A 22,790-nucleotide genomic window follows, 5' to 3' on the forward strand; every position below is an offset into this window, starting at 1 on the left:
GAAATGTCTGATTTCTGAACTGTTTTGCCCTTATGAACAGTATCCTGTTCATCTCACATATTGATTCTGAATACCTTGTCAGCACCTGCTCCAAGAAGGTCCCTTGACACTGGAGCAAGTCAGAATAACTTACTTTCATAGCTTATTTAACAGCAGGCGAACAATTTTTACACTGGCTTGAAATCTAAGTCGATCTGATATTATCTAGAATCCAGGCTTAAATTTTGTAAGAAGTTTCCAAATAGCAGAAGAAATTAAAACAGAGATACTAAAAACACCAATGTGAGACAACAAATAATATTTCCAGTCCTAATCAAACCACAACCCTTTCAGTATAGCTTGAGGTATTTTTAAGTATTTGTACAAGCTAAATAGCATTCACAGTTTCCGAAGCTGCTTTTTTACTGAGATAGCCTCATATTCTCATGATAGTTGACTTTCAGACAGGTTTTCTTGTACATGAAAACTGAGTCTGAGTCTCTGCCCTCAGACTCACGGAAATATCGGACAGCTAGCTGTTCACTGGCAGCAAATGGTTCTTGTAGTAATGAGGGTTCTATTTCCCAATTATTGTGCTACTCCTAGGATGTGATTAAAAAAATAACAAATTTGCAATTCATATATAAAAGGAATACTTGCTTCAGTTTCTGAAAGCAAGTCCAGTCTGGTGGAGGTATATAAGACATTAAATAACAGAGTCAGATTCCTTCTTAAAGATTGCAGATGAGCTTGACAGAGAGTTCTGGTTCGCCAGCATTTTCTCCATCTTTTCTCCTCCAGTGGTTTTAGTGACCTCTCTTTGCTTCTTACTGTGGACCCATGGGATAAAACAAAGAACAGCACCTCCAATAAGGGGAGGGATTCCAGCGAGGTAGAAGGCCACATCATAGGAGCCCAGCTTGTCCCGGAGTAGCCCTGGGAAGGGAAAACACTGTCAGCAGGAGAGAAAAGCATGACTGTTGGGGCCCAGAGGAGTCGCCCTGGTGGCCCACTGCCAACCTAGGACCTTCATCCCAGCAGGCCAGTGCAGACACCTCAGAGAGCAGACGTTTTTAAGGACATGGTTCTGAAAGATAAACCTTTTCTGATAGGAAAGAAAAGATGTCATTTCTTTAATCTTGTTGCAAATCTGTGACAGGCTTCTGAGTTTTCCTACCAAGATATCACGTGGACAGAACACTTGCAGTCAAGCTTTGGCTTTCTCAAAACCCTTCAGAGGCCCTTTGGGTATTCTGACACATGGTGTTAAGGTCCTGTTTCGGCTGAACGTGGACGGTCCACCAAGCTGAAACCTGTCATACACACAGGCTTCAAAATGTTTACATTTGCAGACCTTTCGTGTGCCTGTTTATGAAATAACATGAAACTACTTAAAATGATAATCCAAAATCATGAAAAATTATAAATCTAAGAGGATGAAAAAGTTACATTGTTAAATACATTTTGGAAAGAGACTAAGGTTTGTCAGCACCTGCGGGGAAAATGTAAGAGTATAGATATGGTATTCTAATAGAGCCTACGGCTGTGCCTCTGAAAACTGTCAGAGTACTCCTTATTTCTATTTTGCTAACAAAATCCAGATTTTAAAAGTTACCTTAGTGTTTCAGACTTTTGCTGTACAACCTAAGTGACCAGAAATGTTCCAGGAACACATTATAATGGGTATCTGACTCTGCTAAATAAACAGCTGAGGATTTGTTCAGGTAAATACCAACACATTGGGGGGAAAAAAAGTGTACAGTCATTCCAAATAGAAACGTAAAACATACAGTGTATCTAAATACATGCTTTTCCTATCGGAATCAATATTGCATATGTAACTGAACCTTGCATCTTCATGAACACAGGTTATGTTTGGCTGTAATACTGTAATCCCTAGAACCTCCTGGCGTTTTTCTGCCCACTTTGGGAATTTCCTGTTACCCCCTTCATTCTTGATCTGTTATAGTCACCTCCAGTGGCAAAAAGAAACACCTTTTCTAGTAAAGTACTTCCTATAACTTGCTGTGGACTTGGAAACCCTAACAAAGCATGTAAGAGGTAAAAACAGGTTGTTAACTGGGAGAGAGGGGAAGGACTGGAGGGTTCTCCTGCAAGGAGACTGTGATGTTTAGAACTTATATTTCACTTGGTGTGCTCAGTAGTGGTTCTGCTTGCTTGATTCATGACTAGGTTCCTAACTGGCAAATTTGCTGACATGTGTGGTTCTGAATATGAGAATGAATTGAAGTTTCACTGAGTCACTCACATACAAGACAGATGCTAGTACATACATTTAAATTTCATAATATTTATATCAAATCTTATAATTTATAGTAGTACCCAGTTAATACTGAATGTGAGACAACTTTATACTATCATTCAGAAGATTTCTAAAGGTAAAATTCGTGTAACATAAAATTAACCATTTTAGTGGCATCTGGTATATTTACAGTGTTGTACAACCACCACTCTCTCTCTAGTTCCAAAATATTTTCATCACACCAGAAGAAAAGTCCACACCCAATACACAGTGACTCCCTAATCCCCCTTCCCTCCATCCCCTTGCATCTGTTCTGTCTCTGAATTTATTCTGGCTATTTCACATAAATGGAATAGTATGTGACCTTTTGTATTTGGCTTCTTTCACACTTAGCATGATGTCTGAGGCTCACCTACCTGGTGGTGTGTGCCGGTACGATGCTTCATTCCTTTCTATGGCCGAAGAACCCCATTGTACGGATGTAGTACATTCTGTTTACCCATTCATCTACTGACGGACATTTGGGTTCTCCTGTTAAGTGTTACTTTTCATTTAACTATTTCTCAGGGAGGACTGTGATCTCTTACACAATTCATACATATTTAGAAATCTTTCAGAATCTTCACCTCTTGAAAGAAAGAAGTCACATTTCCTATTCCTCCAAAACACTTACTAGCACAGGAACTCTTAAGTCTTCAAGTCCAGAAGCTAACTGCTATACATTTCAGCGGGCAGTTAAGATATCAGTAAGAGTAAGAGGGCTCATCAGCAAATTTTTCCAACATGCCATCTGCTGGTCTTAGTAAAAATGTTATAGATAAGCCACATACAACAGCAAGACAGCAGAAAGCAATAAATCATAATATATTTAACATGTGAGACTCAGGACCTACCGTAGACAGTGCTAGGACAATGTTATTTACCTGCGATTGGTGGGCCCACAGTCATGGGTATAGACATGAATCCGAGCAGAAATCCAATTGCTTGGGAGACGTCCTGGGCACCAACCAACTCAAAGGCAATGGGGGCCATAATGGAAATGAAGCATCCATCGAAGAGACCCATGATGAGGCAGACAGCAATGAGGCCCCCAAAGACGCTGCACAGGGGGATCATCATGGACATCAGACCGATGAAGAGAAAGGACAGGACCTGGGACAGGCACACAATGTCAGCGCCGCTCTCGGAACAGGGAGCATCACAATTATTGAGCAACATGCGTAGGGCTTTAAGTGGTTACCGGTTAGTCACCTCTCCAGCCCACTTTGCCTTGATTTTATATACATAATCAACTCCCACAATCATCTTCCCTGAATTCCCCTCACCCTTTCTCAGTATTTCCATTAAGGGACAAGAAAAAAGTAAGGGTTTTTGTATACTTACTTTCCTTTCCCAGCGGTAAGCTCTTTGAGATCAGAATCTGTACAAAAGTCATCTTTGGCCCTACATATAATAAGGTTTAAGGATCTTGTACCTGGCCAGTGCTCATTACGTATTTGTTCTTTGAATATCAGCTCAAATTCACTCATCCAACATATGATTTAGAAATTTTACCTTTGAAATTATTTGCACTTTACTGGTGTCAGTCCTCTGCATAATGAAAATACGCCAGCCAGATCTATCCTTCACCTCACAGAGCTTCCAGTTTGCTAAAGTAACAGAATCAAACACTGGATTTTCCCTGCCATTGGGCAGCTCCTGTGCTCTGTTCTAGGCACTGTGCTATGTGAATAAAACCTGGTTAGTACCCTTGGGTTATGAAGAGATGACTGTGTAAATAAGTGCACATGAAGTATTCTAGATGTTCTAGTTGTATATTCAAAGCATGGTGGGTACAAAAAAGGAAGGAGTAGACAATTCAGTTTTTTAGGCAAATAACTAAAATTGTATCATTCACTCATTAGGTGGAATAGATGTTTAAAAAGAATCAGCTTTTTTAAAAGTATGCATATAACAGAAACTGTCGTTTATTTAATGCTTATGAAATGCAGGCATTGTTCCAAGGACTTTAGGTGGTGACTTTATGAGGTGAGCCCTAATATTTTCCCCATTTTACAGATGAAGCGAGTGATGCTGGGAGGTTTAGTAACCCCAGGTGGAGCCAGCCTGGAAGCCGGGCCTGCCTGGGCAGTAAGTAGCAGGGGCAGTGGAACCATTCCTAGAGGGCCCCCTCTGATGACAGCGGGGCAGGGACGGGAGGGAGAAGCCACAGAGAGCAGCGCTCCAGATCTCCACCTTCATCTGCTCTGTTTGGCCAGGGCTTAATGGGGGACACCAAGCTTGGCAGGGCCTCGGGGCAGCCCCCACCACCTCAGTGCACAGCAGGATCACCTGAGGACAGGGACCCCCAACAGTGGTTTTCACAAGCTCCCCAGGTGACTTTGGCACATGTCATCCACTGACCCCACAATCAAAAGCATTCTTGAAAAAGATTTTAAACTCCAAGTTGGGGACTTCTCTGGTGGTCTAGTGGTTAAGGCTCTGTGCTCCCAATACTGGGGGCTGCTGCTGCTGATGCTAAGTCACTTCAGTCATGTCCAACTCTGTGTGACCCCTGAGACGGCAGCCCACCAGGCTCCCCCGTCCCTGGGATTCTCCAGGCAAGAACACTGGAGTGGGTTGCCATTCCCTTCTCCAATGCATGAAAGTGAAAAGTGAAAGTGAAGTCGCTCAGTCGTGTCCGACTCTTCGCGACCCCATGGACTGCAGCCTACCAGGCTCCTTTGCCCATGGGATTTTCCAGGCAAGAGTACTGGAGCGGGGTGCCATTGCCTTCTCCGATACAGGGGGCACAGGTTTGATTCCTGGTCAGGGGATTAAGATCCCACATGCCACTCAGGGAGGCCAGGGAGAAAAAAAAAATCCAAGTTGGTCTCTCTTCTGACACCATTGTATTATATAGCTGAGTAAATACGGCTTTATGGTAGAATTAGTTTAAGACTCAGAGTTGGCTATTTGAAAAAGAAGTCTGGCACTTCACATTTTTTTCCTAAAGAACATGATCTCCACATTCTGATTGTTTATACTCTACTGAAACATCTTTTCCTCAGATCCCATGTCCATTAGGGTGGAAGCGTAATTCCTTAGTGCTGCTTAGTGCTTTGGGCTTCCCTGGTGGCTCAGATGATACAGCATATGCCTGCAATTCAGGAGACCTGGGTTTGATCCCTGAGTTGGGAAGATCCCCTGGAGGAGGAAATGGCAACTCATTCTAGTATTCTTGCCTGGAGAATTCCATGGACAGGAGCCTGGCGGGCTACATTCCATGGGCTTGCAGAGTCGGACACGACTGGGTGACTAACAGACACAGACTGGCTAGGCACTGGGCTTGCAGCCTTAAGGCTGGAAAGAGCTAAGGCCCAGAGGACAGGCCCGGGTCCAGACCGCTGTGATCCTGGCAGAAAGACCCGATGCTTCCCATCTACCATCTAGAGTTAAGGAGTTACTGTTACTGAAAAACTAATTAGACCAATCCTAATATTATTTATTAGATACAGTTTTACTCTATCTACAAACACAAAGGAGATAAAATTCCAGCGAACCTGGAATAAAATGTTAGGACATCACGGGGCCAGATTCAATGGGTTTAATGCCCAACCATACCACTGTACTTCTACTAGGTTAGCTTAGAATGCGCTTCCTGTTCTTTTCATATTTTGTTCAGTACAAATCTCCTGCAAGATAAGACAACCAGAGTGAAAGTTGAAAGCTTATAGCACGAAGTCAGTTTTGCTGAATAAACAAATGTTTTCTTGGACCCAATACATTTAACACGAGACCCAGGCACTTACAGTGCTTATCCTGATTTTTCTATTCATTTTTGGCCCCTTCAAATTTTTATTCTTTGTTCAGTTTTCTAAGAAATCATTCATATAAGAGTTTCAAGTTTATTATTATATATTTTGAGCACATTATTACTTCTTAATTCTTTACCTGACTACAAGCTCTCCTTTTCTCAATTGAAATTATATTAATTTATATTCTTTTTCAACTATTTGACAGTATTTAAAACTTAAATTTTAACAATAATTGTTAAATAAAAATTATTAGTTATTTAAAGTAAAATTTGTTGGTTTTTCTTTAAGAATTGAACTGATAGAAATTTACACACATTCTCTAGTAGCTCTCAGAAAATACCTGGTTACTTCTGCCTTATTTGCAGCTAAATAGTAGTGAGAAATGCTGCTGTTTCTCAGCAGGTGTTACTACCCTAAATGTAGCTAAAGTTCAGAGGTAGCAGACCAAGCTGACAAGGACATACCTGTTCCCCACACTCAGGAACACTCCACCCACAAGTAGCATAGAACGAGGTTTAGCGCACTGTGCGTGTAGGAAGTTCATCACTTCCCCCAGTATCTACTGATCTGTAGATACAAGCCCCAGTGTGTAGGGTGAGTAAGTTAGTATTACAGTCTTTTTTTCCACCCCAAACACAGTAGCTCTGGTTAGATTTAAAAAAGAGATTCAGAGGTTCCTAACCCTTGTCTAGGGTCTAGCACTGCCATTTAATGAGACATTGACTTTTGAGATTTCTTTCTTGCTTCTGCTTCTTAAAACTGTACAGGAAATATCTTCTGTCATAATATTACAGTCTCTAGAAGAATAACCCCCTGCTTCAGTTAGTTTATGTACCTAAGAACAACAACAAGCAAAGTCCTTGCTATTATAGTTCCCATTTCTGTCACAAAGAACATTTTTGGAGGAAATGTCAGTGGCAGTTTTGCTCAGAAATCTAAGCATAATGACGGAAGAGGGAAAAATGAGCTGCACCTGAATAAGCAGAAGGCACTTTCAGAGGCAGATGCAAATTACATTAATTTATATTCTCTTGGCCACAGTTAGAAACAAGTGTTGCTCCTATGAATTTATTCAATATAAAGTTTGCAGACTCTCAGAGCCTCTGGCTAGGAGTCCACTAGTTGGCAGCAGTGGTCTTCGGGTCCATCACACCAAAGGGAAGTGTTCAGGGCACAGCCGGGCATCCGGCTTCTTCTAAAGCACGCAGTCCTGTGGCAGCGCTTCACCCAGAAGTCTGTCCAGCTTTCCTACTACACATAAACACCACCAGTTCTGCCTGGAGGAGGAACCAGCCCCAATGCCACAGCCCAGGTGAGAAGAGAGAATCATAGTCTGGTTCCTTGTTCAGGCAGGGGAACTGCTCAATATCTGGATACCATTGTAGAAGTAGCTTATGTTTGGTAAAGCATATACCTTTTATCCCAAGGTATCTTTCAGAAAACATAAAATACTAAAAGGGAACAAAAAACAGCAGCAGCAACAACAAAACTGGGCAATGAGGCTCAGTTTGTTTTACAAGCAGAAGTGACTTCCAGAGGAAGATGGATCTAAAAGTGATTCATTTTTCTAAATTACAAAAAAACAATTCTGCATTTCAAAAGTAACTCATGAATATATTCCTGACAAAATTCAAACTGTAGAAAAATGTATACAGTAATAAATGAAAGTCTTCCTTCAACCCCCTCCACCCTCAACCCACACTGTCCTGGTCAGGAATAACCAGTCACTAATGGGATGGTCCTCCCAGACCCTTCCTGTGCGCACCCATCGGGGTTTGTCTGCTTACGTACATGGATATGATGTCCACACTTTGGTTTACATCCATGGCACAGAGCAATCTGACACAATGGGAGAGTGATCTTAATCCAAAGCTTTCCATTCTTTCATTAGAGTTACAACTTCCAAACCTTTAAACTCACACTGTTGAAACAGGTACACAGTAAAGACAGAAATCTGCAATACTGTACTGGTGACTAGAAAGACAGGCCTGTGAAGTTAAGAAGGATGGCTGGGAAGGTGCCAGGACGCAGTCTTCCCTCTCCTAATGGAGTACTCCGGGAACCTCTGCAGAGATTCTCTTATCATTCTATATAATACATTTCAATCATCTCTTCGCTCAGTATTCAGAATTGTTAGGCTAAAAATACTTGGTTACCCAAGACCTTGCTGGAAGTTTAAATTCAGAACTCTTTAGCAAAAGTGTAAGATATATTCCTAAACTCTGTTACCTATAAGCAAAGATCCCCACATCAGAAAAACCAAGGTCTCCTTTCTTGAGACCTGTTCCAAATCAGGATCTGCCTCAGTATTTAATAGAATATTAAAATCTCACAAAAGCAAGGATTTATTAGTGATCCCCCTGGGCAGGCAGTTTACGTAAGCTGTCACCATGAATCCTCACACAACCCTCTGCAGGATCTGGGGGAGACAAGCTGTATCTCACTTTAGAGTCTGTGCTTTTCTGCTCTGCAGCCTCCCCAAACCCAAGATGACTGTGCCCCCAAAGCAGACCACATGGGATGCTGCGAACTGTGTCCCAGGCCTGGAAGCCACTCAGAACTGGTGTCACAGGGACAGGGAGGGAGGAGGACTGCCCTGACAAGGCTGAGCTGTAACAGCAGCAAGAAGCAGGCGTGTCTGAGAAAACCCAGCAGCCAGGAAAGGAAGGAGAGGAAGGTAGGCTGCAGAAGCATTCCAGCCCTTAACAGCGGGGCCAGAGGGCAAACAGCCAGGCAGGGAGACAGGGAGGGGAGGAGGAATAAGCCGACCCACAGAGCTGGACTTGATCACAGCAGAGAAGAGCCAAGGATCAAAAACCACACAATTTTTGGGAGTTGGGGCAGGGGAGAGACAGAGCGGGGAGGGCTGTTGGTGGCTCCCAGCAGCACAGGACACCCCTTCTGCTCCACGGGCCTCCCTGGACTGCAGTCACCTCACCTCGCTGTGACACTCGCTGTGCCACACTGTGGCTAACCTTTCATCCAAAATGAAATTACTCATTCTTCACTCACTTCCGTGTAACTGTCGGCCACACGTGGGCCAAGTCAGGAAAGGCTGTTTTCTTTCCTCAGTTACATGAACTACTAATGTATCTGCCCCCTGTTATGTTGTAAATGACCCTCCTCTGGGGGGAAACCTTTCTAAAGTCAAAAGTTGTTTTGGAGTAAAGTGTTGATGTATAAAACACGCCATGACTTCGTCCATCGTGTCACCACAGTCTGGCCTCCATCCTCTCTAACCTGGATGCTGTATCATCTCCTCCCTGGTCTCCCTCCCTCTTGCACTCCCGCTTCCCTCACAGTCTTCAATCCTCCACACACGGAGCAACCACGCCGACTTCAAAATGCAAGATCACATTATTCTCCAACAAGGACCTACTATGCTTAAAGTAAAATGTCTCCTCCGTGTATTCCAAGGCTCTGTTTAATCATGGGGAGAGGCCCCTCCTCTCCCCATGCCCTGCTCTTTCCAACCTCTTCCCAGGCCACTCTGTCTTCTTGAGTTCCCAATCATGCCCAGCTTTTCCCTGCCTCAGGTCTTGCTCTGGGAACTCAAGGACCATGTCTGTATCATGTTTGTATCACCCACCAGGGTCGGGGCTGGTGCTTGGGCACAGCAGACACTCTTTTAATAAATGAAAGGAAGCCAAAAGTCTGTAAGGCAACAAATGTCCACTAGAGGGCTCCCTTGACACTTGAGAACAAGACTTCTGTTAAACATTCGACAGAGATACCCACAGTTAAGGTGTTAATAAAAGGGGGAATGGTCATTAACACAGAAATACTTGCAAAGGTAGTGTTCTCCCAGCCTTCCAGCTATGTGACCAGACTCCTTACTGCGCTGACCGCCTAGATCTACAGAGACACCCACAGTGAGGCAGCCTCTGTCCCTCCGAGTTCACGTCTGTAAGTGCGATGGTACGCACCTTGAAGGGCTGGGCAAGGAGGGAAGGCGCACTCGGTTCATTGACCACCACTACTGTGTAGTTTTAGAATATTTACATCACCCCAAAAGAAACCCCACTGCCGGTAGGAGTTACTCCCCAGACCCTCCTTCGCTCAGCCACCAGCAACCACTGATCTACACTTTCTGTCCCTGGATCAGCCAATTCTGGACACTAGGTATACAGGGAACCACATAATATGTGGCCTTTTGTGACTGTATGAACCCTGGCCCCTCCTCCTCTGTATTCACCCTTCACAGCTACTAGGCTAAGCTTTATAAAATACAACTCTTGTCACGCCCTTGTATAAAAAAATCCTTAATGGCTCCTGGTAGATTCAGGATCGAGCTCAGCCTCTTCTGTGCTCACAAGGCCCTTCCCAACCTGACTCCTGCCTATTCGCCAGCCAGCCAATCTACTATTCTCTTAGTCCACTCAAACACTGTTCCCAGACACAGCACACAATGTCACATCTCCATCTCTGCCCGTGCAGCTGCTTCTGCTTGCAGCACTCTTCTCTGTCTTCCTTATCTATTTAACTGTTACCTCTCAACAGTCCGCCAGCCAAGGGAGCCTGCTCAGACCTCCTCTAGTGATTTAGCTGCTTTGGGCCTGTGTTTCTGTGGCCCCACCTAGCCCCGTTATTTCACTGTGCTGGAACACGGCTTTATCTGTCTTGCCCAGAGACCATTCGTCACAGAGCACACAGATGGTGTTTCATCTGTAGCATTTAGCACAGTACTGGGCATGGAGGAGTCACTTAAATACTTGTGAAGTGAACAACAGTATGGTCTCGGGACAGCACAGCCCACAACACCCAGAAGGCAATCTGCAGTGAGAAAATTCAAAAGACATGCACACCCCTGAATTTCACAGGGATTGCCAAAGGCACATGACCATGAGAACTACATCAAAAATAAAGCATTCTTAGAAAAACGCAAAAGATAGAAAACCATTCTGGTTTGGTGCAGTTCCATGACAGAACAAAGAATATTGTTTGCTCACCAATTTCTTATGTTGAAAACCCCGAACTCCGAACTACCCTGGCAGTCAAGACTCTGAGCTCCCTCTGCAAACTGGAGGTTAGGGAACTAAGATCCCACATGCCATGCAGCACAGCCAAAGAAAAAACCCAGACCTCATAACTGATTTTGCTCTTTAAAAGCTGCTTGTTGAGGTCTAGAAAATAGTTCTCATGTTTACGGAAGAATTTAAGTAAATAAGTACATGTATGAGCCATTAGGTGACAAGGATAAATCTGCTAGAGGAATAAAGGCTTATTAAGGAAGTACCTGTAAGGGCTTCCCTGGTGGCTCAGTGGTAAAGAATCCACCTGCCAACGCAGAGAGGACAGGTTCAATCCCTGGTCCAGGAAGATCCCACACGCCACAGAGCAACTTCTATTGAGCCCGCGCTCGAGAGCCTGGGAACCACCACCACTGAGCCCACATGCTTCAACCATGGAAGCCCCACACCCCAGAGCCTCTGCTCCGCAACAAGAGACATCGCCGCAATGAGAGGCCTGCGCACCTCAACAAAGAGCAGACCCCACACAACCAAGAAGACCCAGCACAGCAAAAATAGAAAAAAAAAATAATAAAGAATCAAAGCAACACCTCAAGCCCATCTCCACTCCATAGGCTGACCTGAAAGCATCTCCCTGTACTTCTTAGTTCCCTTGGAAATCCATGCAATAATGCCTGACACTGTGGGATTGGGTACATGGGAGGTTCATCAATGAGGTTTAAAACTTTACATAGTACAAGATGTTTTTTTAAAAAAAGAAAGTACCTGGAGATAAATTTTCTTCACGCCAGGCACATAATCCGCGATCCGGCCGAAGAGCAGCCGTCCGACTCCTGAAGTGATGCCGATGCACATGAGAACCACCTCTTTATTTTTCTCATCTTGAAACCTTTCATTCACATATTTCATCTGTAGGCCAAAGAGAAAGAAGCCACACTAAATGTGGTAGGAAAACTTGACAAGTTTTGAGGCTTGGTACAAATGCCTTTTTTTGTACATGTAAAAGACTCTCCTTCCAAAGTCAAATTTTTATAAAAATTTGTCTATGATAATTTTTCATAGGAACACATGAAGAAAAAACAACATGGTTTAGCCTGTATAAATAATTTTTATAAGAGGGCTTTAAAAACATTTTTAATAAAAGGTAACCAGCACACCCTTTCAGTTCAGTTCAGTTGCTCAGTCGTGTCTGACTCTTTGCGATGGGAAATAGATGGGGAAACAGTGGAAACAGTGTCAGACTTTCTTTTGGGGGCTCCAAAATCACTGCAGATGGTGACTGCAGCCATGAAATTAAAAGACACTTACTCCTTGGAAGAAAACTTATGACCAACCTAGATAGCATATTCAAAAGCAGAGACATTACTTTGCCAACAAAGGTCTGTCTAGTCAAGGCTATGGTTTTTCCAGTGGTCATATATGGATGTGAGAGTTGGACTGTGAAGAAGGCTGAGCGCCGAAGAATTGATGCTTTTGAACTGTGGTGTTGGAGAACGCTCTTGAGAGTCCCTTGGACTGCAAGGAGATCCAACCAGTCCATTCTAAAGGAGATCAGCCCTGGGATTTCTTTGGAAGGAATGATGCTAAAGCTGAAACTCCAGTACTTTGGCCACCTCATGCGAAGAGTTGACTCACTGGAAAAGACTCTGATGCTGGGAGGGATTGGGGGCAGGAGGAGAAGGGGACGACAGAGGATGAGATGGCTGGATGGCATCACTGACTCGATGGAAGTGAGTCTGAGTGAACTCCGGGAGTTGGTGATGGACAGGGAGGCCTGGTGTGCTGCAATTCATGGGGTCACAAAGAGTCGGACACGACTAAGCGACTGAACTGAACTGTACTTCCACTGCTTTCTCTGCAATCACAGAGTTATTATATCAAACAGTTGTTTCAAACAGTCAGACTCACTGTCCCCTACACCAAACACTGGCCTGAATTCTGAAAGTGTACAAAGCCAGTTTCCCAGAAAGCATGCTGGCCCAAGTGATCTGCTTGTGGCACCTGCAGCCTTTCTGGACAACACTGCCTTAGAAGACCTGCATTTTGCAGTTTTAGGCCTACTTGGGTAACCAACACCATCGCATCTCTCTTTTCCCTTTCAAAACTGGTTAACTATTCTTCCTCTTGTATTTTCACAGTGCTCCAGGATAACTCTCCAAGGAGATGGTCCAGTGGCTAAGATGCTGTGTTCCCAGGTTCAGGGGGCCCAGGTTTGATCCCTGGTCAGGGAACTAGATCCCACATGCTATACAGGGATCTATCCCACATGCGGTAGCATGCCACAATTAAGACCTGGCTCAGCCAAATAAATAAATATCCAACAACCAGAACAAAATAACTCTCCTAAACATGGCTTCAATCTTCATCGATCCCTTATACATCAGCTGACTACATTTATACCCCTTACTTTGGTATTAAAAGCCCTCCATAATCTGTCACTGATCTATCTCTGTAACTTTATTACCTACCAATCCTTGACTCAGAAAACTCAGATGTCTACAGGATTCGGGTAAACAGCAGAAAGGAATAAAAGAGACTTGCTGGAGAGGGACTGCGTACACTGAGTCCCATCATTACCGTATAGGACCTCCTGTGCTGCCAAGTCAACCTCCTGGCTGCCTTTTATTTTAAAGAAAAGTCAGAAATCTGGATTTTTGTGTGGAAATGTTGGCATCTATCTTAAATTTAGAACACTGCGTGATCCAACCCCATGTGTGCCAAACACGACATGTCTACAGCATTGATCTCATCTGGCCCAGCAGGAAGGTTTAATCACGGTGTCACTTAGACACGTCCAACACCTTCTCATCTGTCTACATTTCTGCTGCCACTTCTCCTGGTTCTCTGACTCTGCCCAAGTCCCACCTTTTCTATAAAGCTGTCCTTGATTACCTGACCCTTACATCCCCTTTGGGTTTCTGCCTAGCCTTCATGGGCATCTTAAGTACTGAGCGCCCTCCCCAGCCCTTCTGGCATCATAGGTGGCGCTAGTGGTAAAGAACCTGCCTGCCAATGCAAGAGATAAGAAGAGACATGGGTTCGACCCCTGGGTCAGAAAGATCCCCTGGAGGAGAGCACGGCAACCCACCTCAGTATTCTTGCTTGGAGAATCCCATGGACAGAGGGGCCTGGCGGGCTCACCACCTTCCTTCTTCCATTTCAGTCACCACCACTGCTGTTGACCCAACCACCCAGGTAAACACTGGACAACCATCCTAGACCACCCCCCTCCCTTCAAATCCAGTAGCCGCCATCCAGTTCTGATGACCTGTCCTCCCAAACCTTTCAGACACCCTCCCTTGGTCCATGCTCCCCACAGTTTCTACTTTGGGGGATCACTCCTCCCCTGGATCCCTACACCCGCTTGAACGTGCCTCAGGCCAGAGCCCTCACTCCTAAACCCCTAACCTGCATCCCCTGAGACCACCAGATGAAGTTCAAATTTTAAATAACACTGCTTCACCACTGTGGCCTTGCAGCCTTCAGGGTAAAGCTCAGACTCCTGGTTTGTCAGATGAAGCCTCACCTCCAGCTGCCTCCTCATGCACCCACGTCGGTGGGTGCTGGCCACGGTGGGCTGGGCTGTCCAGCACTTGAAATGTGGCTAATTTGAACTGAGATGTGTAAGTGTAAAACACACAGAAAATTTAGAAACCTTAGTGGAAAAAAAACGTAAAATATCTCAATAATTTAAAAATACCAATTCTTTGTTGGAATAATACTTTGGCTATATTGGCTAAATAAAATATATTATGAAAACATTTCTGAGGTCTTTTTTCTGTTTTTTTTGTTGTTGTTTTTTTAACTTTTAAAAATATGACAAGAAAATTTTAAATGACATGTGTCTTGCATTTATATTTCTATTGAAGAGTGCTGGTCTAAGAAATTCACTTGTGGACACAAAGATAAAACAGCTGTTGATAAAAGTGACTTCAAACTGGCAAATTCCTCCAGGTCCTTATCAGAGATGGAATACAGCTCAATTCTAAAGAAAATGAATAACCTGATCTGAGGCAGGTGAGATATAATTACGGGAATTCATCAGCTTTATTTGGAATTTGAATTCTGACTCTCATGTATTAATCCACTTTAGGAATCACTCAAAGGATCTAGTGTAATTTTTTAAGAGACATTCTTTAGTATTCAAACCAGACTGAATATGCTAGTCATTCTTTTGATGAAACTAAGAACACATGCCTGCCGCACTATTATCCTTTATTAGTGGTTTATTTTTCTTCCCCCCGCTCTACACTTTGTAATCCTTAAAAGGAATAATGAGGATAAATGTTTGGGGGTCTTGTGAAATAATGGTAAATTTGGTAAATTCAAATTATGCTTAAGTGGAAACTTACTTCTTCAGCTATAACGGGCCTTATTTCATTGAATTTTGTTATTGTTGTTGAAACAAAGCAAGAACTTCAGCTTCTAATACCTCCTTTCCTACCCTCAGCCAAAATGTTCAAAGTTAAGCTGTGGTTTATTTTGTTTGTCTTCTGGTTTTGTTTGGGCAGGAAATAAGGGAACTGGAGAACAGCATCTGGGGAGGCGGCATCTACTGGTCCAGCAGATCTTCCTCATTGAGGAAACAGCCCACGGGAGAGCTGGTGTATTCTACCAGCCTGGGCCCCCCACTACTGCTACAACTATTCCCGGAATCCCCACCCATCCTTCATCCTCTGGAGACTGGCACACAGTTTAGTTTAGCAGAAGGCACGAGTACTGGCAAAACTGGTATTTCCAATAACAGTCCCATGGGCAGGGACATGAAGATGTTGACCAGATGTTCCCATGTTTAACCTAACTTATTTAAACCAATAGAGAGCTCTTATTAGAAGCCATTACCTACCCAGGGGATAGGCTTCGCCAGTGGCTTCGTCGGTAAAGAGTCTGGCTGCAATGCTAGAGACCTGGGTTTGATCCTTGGGTCAGGAAGATCTCCTGGAGGAGGGCATGGCAACCCACTCCAGTATTCCAGCCTGGAGAATTTCATGGACAGAGAAGCCTGGCAGGCTATAGTCCGTGGGGTCGCAAAGAGTCGGACACAACTGAGTGACTAACACTTCACTTCAACAGGGAAAACATCATTTTTAGAACAGTGGTTTTAAAACCGACTTTATCCAAATGTGGAAGTGCCTTTAGGGCAGGGACTACTCTTTTGTTTCTATTCTAAACATGTGTTTACTCCAGGGCTGCACACCTCTCAGTGATGACCAGAGCCTGGGTACTGCCTGCTCTTGAAACATTTTCCATCATTCCAACAACAACTGAACTTCATCAGTCACAGAAGCCATTTTTGGACTGGGTGAAACCCTCTTTTTGTTTTGTTATCCAAAGATAACCAAGAACTTAAAACCCATCATAGCTTCTCACTGCTTATCCATGGGTGAAAGAAGGGAACAAGACACATGAGCTCAGGGTTTACACCCTTCCCTCCTAACCATCCCCACTTCAAGTAAAGGGCGATTCAGCCTCTCTCCATGGAGGACACGATTCTGATCAGCCAAGTGAAGGGAGAAGCTCCTCCCCACTCACTGGAGCCTAGAGCCAGTGCCTAAGAAAGTGACCCTCTCACGGCGCTGGCCTCAGCCTGGCTTCTCCCCCTCTTACCTCTTCCCAACATGAGGCACAGCTGCAGACACTGAGACATCAGGTAGTGCTCTTCAGCTGAGAAGCCAGGCTGAGTCTTCTGGCTCCGAGAGCCAACTGTGAAGGAAGCCCAGCAGACAGCCATCGTATGAAACCAGCTCCAGTACAGCTGACGCAGTGCACTAGAAACTCAAGCTTCTCCTTGACGGGTGGTTTCACGACAGAAGATGGCCCAGCAGAAGGGAACCTCAACTCACTTTATCTACGGAAGCCCCTGAAATCCAGTGACCCTGCTGCTGCTGCTAAGTCGCTTCAGTCGTGTCCGACCCTGTGCGACCCCACAGACAGCAGCCCACCAGGCTCCCCCGTCCCTGGGATTCTCCAGGCAAGAACACTGAAGTGGATTGCCATTTCCTTCTCCAATGCATGAAAGTGAAGTCGCTCAGTCGTGTCCAACTCCTAGCGACCCCATGGACTGCAGCCCACCAGGCTCCTCTGTCCATGGGATTTTCCAGGCAAGAGTACTGGAGTGGGGTGCCATTGCCTTCTCTGACACTACGCAGCTGCAAAACAAGGAGCTCACTGGTCCAAAAGATGCAATAACTAGAGAACTCCCTGGCAGTCCAGTGATTAGGACTTGGTGCTGAGCGCCTAGGTTCGACATGTGGTTGGGTAAGATCCCACATGGCTGGCAGTGTGGGGAAAAAAAGAAAAAGTCCAATAATCACCTACAGTACTGCTTTCTAAGATTGAGTGTTATCTGGCCGTGCAATAGTTATTAGCCTCACTGTCCTCCCCTCCACCAGCACCATTTTAAAGGGATGGGTGGTCTTCATTTAATACCTTTTATATAATTTATTACAAAAAAATGATAAAACTTTGGTACATACAAGTTAAATTATGTATCACTAGGGGATAGCAGTTAAAGGAGGAAAACTACTGAAGATGTAGAACAAAAACAACTTTATTTCTGACAGCAGACTTGTAGTAACAGCTGACTGACTCAAGTAGCAAGTGCTAACAAAGGCGGTATTTCAGGAAGGCCAGGAAAGCAGGGTAAAAGCAGGCGCAGTAGAGCACTGCAGGCTATGGGGCTAATGGAACAACTGCCTCTGCAGAACTGAGGGGAAAAACCAAACCCTATTTATCATCCACTGTTGCTGCAGTTACTGTGCCCTTTGGGAGAGAGCTGATTCCAGGCAGCAGCCACTACCTGTCCTTGTCTGTGGCATCTCACTCCCTGATCCTCTGCCCTCCCCATCAGATCCACACCATCAAGCTGAGAAGGAGGCAGACAACAGGCAGTCCCGTTGCACTCCTTTCGGTGGGGACAAGGGACCTGTATCATTTACATTTACACAGTACCTTCAAAAACAGGATAATAAATGCTGCACCGTATTTTCAGGGCTGTGGAATTCAGAATTTCTCCAGCTTCCTACTTCCCCACAGGGATGCTGAGTTCCGAGCACTTCTGCTCTCTCGCTCTTCCTGAGCAAGTTAATCTCTTCTAACCTGAGATTAGCAGGTTCCGCTTGTTGCCTCTTCCTTGCATGCAATTTAATTTCTAAGAACACATCCTTTCAACACCCAAAAAGCTACTCCATAACTCTTTAAGTGGAGTATTTAAGTGTATTCTACTTAAATATACTTTTTTTTTAAGGCAATCACAAAGAAAAGAGCCTGGTTCCTTTAAAAATTACATGTACATTTGAAAGGCAGTAGAAGGCTGCTAGAGTAGTTAATGGATAATCTCAGATTTTGTTGCAAATCAAAACTTTATACTACCTTTGACTTCAAAGAACGATGAACAGAAATCTGAATGGATGGAGGGTTTGGTTTGTTTTTTTCTTTCTTTTTTACAACAATTGTGTTTTTTTCCATCTTTGTTTTTGCTAAGAAAGTAAGTCAGCACTACAGGGCATTCCCTGAGAAAGTTTTACACGAGTACAGTACACCAGCAAGTCCAGTGAGGTGACTATAGATAGCAGAAAACTAAGCCCACGGATTTGGGTACATAAAATTAATCCCTTTACACCATTTAATACTGAAATAGGACGTTATGGCCATTAAGACAAGTGCTGATTAGAGCAGCCTCAAAATATCATTTTAACATGTTAAATCTGATCAACTGTGCTTTGAAGTAAAACAGCTCTAAGATGTACTTGAAGTGAAAACACAGAACCTCCTTGGCTGCCAACATTTTTAAGGGCTAATATCTTAGGCAGCCCACTGTCTCTTTACTAATAAGGTACCTGTTGCGATTAAAGCCGTGGCATGGGTACTGCCTGCCTCCCCAGGAACTAACCCAGCGGAGGGCAGACCTTTGCCCTGGCAGGACTCTAGGAGGCATGGGCAGTTGGCTCTGTTTGTTTTTTTAAACGGCCAGTCTTCCCATTTCATTGAGATGGGTTTCCATGGTGCCGGTAATCACACACGGCACTACTAAGACACATAAAAGTCAAGACTAAAAAAGGGAAGAGTTTCCAGGAACTTATTTAACAGCCACCAAGGGGTAGAAAAAGACGAGTTCTAAAGGAAGGAAGGTAGCTGATGGTTTGGAAATCCCTGATTTGGAAAACATTTTCTAACTCTAAAAATTCTTAAGACCTGATTATTTTTCTGTGTTTTTTTTTTTCCAAAAATAATTTTCCTTTGATTAAAACAAAGTTCATCCTTGACACAGTATTGTTTAGATGAGATTTGGCAAAATGTTTCAGAGGAATTATCTGTCAAAACCAATCTGGATTTAGAAGCTTCCCTGGTAGCTCAGAGGTTAGAGTGTCTGCCTGCAGTGCAGGAGAGCTGGGTTTGATCCCTGGGTTGGGAAGATCCCCTGGATGAAGGAAATGGCAACCCACTCCAGTATTCTTGCCTGGAAAATCCATGGACAGAGGAGCCTGGTGGGCTATACTCCACGGGGTAGCAAAGAGTCGGACACGACTGAGCAACTTCACTTTTTTTCAAATAATCCTAAATTATAGAAGTTAAAATGAACTTAATCTTAAAAAATAAATCACTAGGGTTTTTACATAACTTGAAGTTATTAGTGACCCTGACAATAATATCCATGCCAGACAGTTCTCAAATTATCAAAAATTATTCTCATCCTTCTTGAACTATGAAAGGTGTTTAATCTGTTGGTTGACTTAATTTTTATTCATTCCACCCAAATCCAAATATGATTCTGACCAGCTTTCTTGGAGGCTCATTCTTGGCACACCAAGGTCACCACTCCCTCAGACTCGTGGGTCCTGGCTAGGCTGGATGAACACAGTGGACTGTGAACCGTGGAGACCGGGCCCATCTGGGAAGGAGGCAGACTGCCTCTACTCTGGTCGGGATGGCTCGGGAAGGCCCCGCTGTGGTCCCTAGCATGCCTGCATGACTGCCAACGCTTCAGGACAGCACTTTGAAGGCATAAAGTGGTAGCAAGGTCTCCACAGATGCAGACCCCTGGTTGTGGTTAATGCTTTTCTGAGGCATCACTGACTTTCCATGTTTTCATTTATTTTTTTTTTTAAGGGAGGAGGTGATACATGCTCTTCTAAACTTACTCTTGGATTCATCTGGTGATAAAATCACCCATCAGCTAAATGTACATGCAGATAGACAGGTGTGGGTTATGGAGTTTCTAGTCAGCAGCTGAACTGCATGAATTTAGAAAAATAGTCCAAAATGAACAAATGCACCCAGCAAAAGGCTAGTTCAATTAAGGCTGAATTTTTTAAGATAGACTTCGTCTTAAAATAGGAAGGGATAACTTCAGAAAGTATTATTTAAATCACTAGGATTCTGGGTAATTTGATAATGACCCTGGAGCATTATTAGTTCTTACTTAGCCTCTTGATTTTGCCCTTAATTTTAAAGTGATAAAAGACTGATCCTTCCACAAAAATTCTACCTTCTTCTAACCTCTCCTCACTAAGATTCTTTCAGGCTAGTGATGCTGGCTAGAGAACCCTTTTACCAAAAGCCTTCTGGCCGCCTTTCTCCTTCAGTCTTTCTAAGGCACACCACAGAGCTTGTCTTTTTTACTAATTCTAAGAGTTATCTCTTAAATTCTCTCCCTAGAATCACATCACATTTTTAAAAAATTATCTGAATAAAGATCAAAAACCGTTAGGATTAGGGAATTCTTTGGCAGCCCAATGGTTAGGACTCCATACTTCCACTACAGTGCGATCAGTTTGATCCCTGGTCAGGGAATTAAGATCCTATATATGCTTGGCAAGCCACTCCAGTACTCTTGCCTAGAAAATCCCATGGATGGAGGAGCCTGGTGGGCTACAGTCCATGGGGTCGCCACGAGTCGGTCACGACTGAGCGACTTCACTTTCACTTTTCACTTTCACACAAAGGAGAAGGAAATGGCAACCCACTCCAGTGTTCTTGCCAGGAGAATCCCAGGGACGGCAGGGCCTGGTGGGCTGCCGTCTATGGGGTCGCACAGAGTCGGACACGACCGAAGCGACTTCGAAGCAGCATATGCTTCACGGGATGGCCAAAAAGGAAAAAAATAGGAATAAGTGCAGATCAGTCTCCCTTCCACTGCTGCCCCTTTCACATACTTCTGAAAACCGTCTACCCCAGTTTTTACCCCCTCTTTAAAGAATAAGACTACTTCAGAGTCGGGGTGAGGTGGTGGTGACTAACATTACTTTAGACATGTTCGGTCCTGTCTTGTGATTTTAAAGTGTTCAGGAAGAAAAGGACCACACCTCTGCAGAATAGATAAGAAAGTAGAAAGCCTGAGTGGTCTGGATTAAGGCAGCTGGCATGACTCTCAGTCTTTTATATACTGAGAGTTGGAAGGCCTAAGCAGAGCAGGTAAAAAAGTCTTTGAAATTGTGAGCGCTGTTCCTTACAAAGTCTAAGATCTTGGACATCACTTCCTTGGTTTCAAGTCGGCAATACACACTGCTTCACTCCCTTGGAGGGATGTTCTGGAAATCTACAGAGGCTATTTTTATCTGATATAGTTGTGCCCAAACATTGCTTTTTTTCCAATTAATTTTTTATTTTAATAAATTTTTTATCACATAACATTTACCATTTAAGCAATTTTAAAGTGTATACAGTCAGTGGCATTAAGTACATTCACGTTCTTACGTAACTATCACCACCATCCATCTCCAGAACTTCTTCACTTTCTCAAACTGAAACTCCAAACCCATTAAATAATCTCTCCCCTCTTCCCCCTTCTCAAAGTCCCTGGGAGCCCTCACTGTACTTCCATCTCTCTGAATCTGACTCCCCTAGGTGCCTCATCTAAGTGAAATCATACACTTTGTATCTGGTTTATTTCATTTAGCATAATGTCTTCAAGGTTCCTCTGTGTTGTCACATATATCCCAAACATTACCTTTTATTTTATCCAAAAACTATTTTTATTTCTTTTTATGTTACAAGTGGGGCATTACTGATTTTTTTTTAAATTATGTGTACAGGTAGGTTTTATGACCTAGGAATTTGGTTTCAGGAGAGAAAAGGAGGCTCCAGGTCTGACACACTACTCTAGATGTGTGACCGGGCAGCTGTGAAGGCGAATGTGACACTAACTTAGCACCTCACGAGGAGATGTGGGATGGGGACCCCAGGACCGGGCATCCCGACTTCAGGACTCAGGGCGGCCCCGAAAGCTGGAGACCAGGAGACAGGAGACATCGGCAGGGAGCTGTGAGAAGTCCCTAGGACAGCTCCCGAGGAGTCAGACATGTAAAAGGAAGCTGTGTGTTCACAGGAGCAAACCCAGGGATACCTGGTTTATGTTGAGGTTTTTACCATGCTTCATAAATTAAATAATCAACATATGGGAGCACTTTACATTCTATAGATGTGTGCAGGGGTCACGAGGCTGCGGCAGAATCTGCTAGTCTATGTGGTGGAGGTCCACTCAGACATCCCATTCTCCTGGAAGCACATGGTACCAGGTATGAGAGAGGATATTCCACCTTAGCAGGGCCGACTATATACTGACTATGTACCTGTAGCCGCTCATTTCTGTATCTTTAAATTACTCGACACTAGTCTAGATAAACATACTTTTATTTCCACCTTGTCACTAATTACACGTGTGATCAGAGAAAGTCTCAAAACCAATTAACTCCTCTCCACAAGAGTTGAAGAACATAAAGCACAATTAGAACGGAAAAACTGTCAGGAGTAGGGAAATTACTAGACCTCATACTCCAGCAA

At 43.9% G+C, this 22,790-nt stretch overlaps 1 protein-coding gene and 1 long non-coding RNA gene across 2 annotated transcripts in view; one reads left to right on the top strand and one right to left on the bottom strand.

The window, feature by feature from the left end:
• The window catches only part of LOC132346161 (uncharacterized), a 41,754-nt gene extending 19,336 nt beyond the window's left edge, over positions 1–22,418 (top strand). The window contains exons 2-3 of the long non-coding RNA XR_009495918.1: positions 13,148–15,026; positions 15,521–22,418. This is a non-coding gene — a long non-coding RNA (uncharacterized lncRNA). The remainder of the gene's footprint in view (positions 1–13,147; positions 15,027–15,520) is intronic.
• Positions 686–22,790, bottom strand: part of SLC16A10 (solute carrier family 16 member 10) — a 112,395-nt gene continuing 90,290 nt past the window's right edge. Inside the window, exons 4-6 of the mRNA NM_001192847.1 lie at positions 11,775–11,918; positions 3,166–3,394; positions 686–915 (exon numbers count right to left, since the gene is read on the bottom strand). Coding sequence (NP_001179776.1) covers positions 686–915; positions 3,166–3,394; positions 11,775–11,918 — 603 coding nt within the window. The remainder of the gene's footprint in view (positions 916–3,165; positions 3,395–11,774; positions 11,919–22,790) is intronic.

The sequence above is a fragment of the Bos taurus genome, chromosome 9 (genome assembly GCF_002263795.3).
Source record: "Bos taurus isolate L1 Dominette 01449 registration number 42190680 breed Hereford chromosome 9, ARS-UCD2.0, whole genome shotgun sequence".
Taxonomy (NCBI): domain Eukaryota; kingdom Metazoa; phylum Chordata; class Mammalia; order Artiodactyla; family Bovidae; genus Bos; species Bos taurus.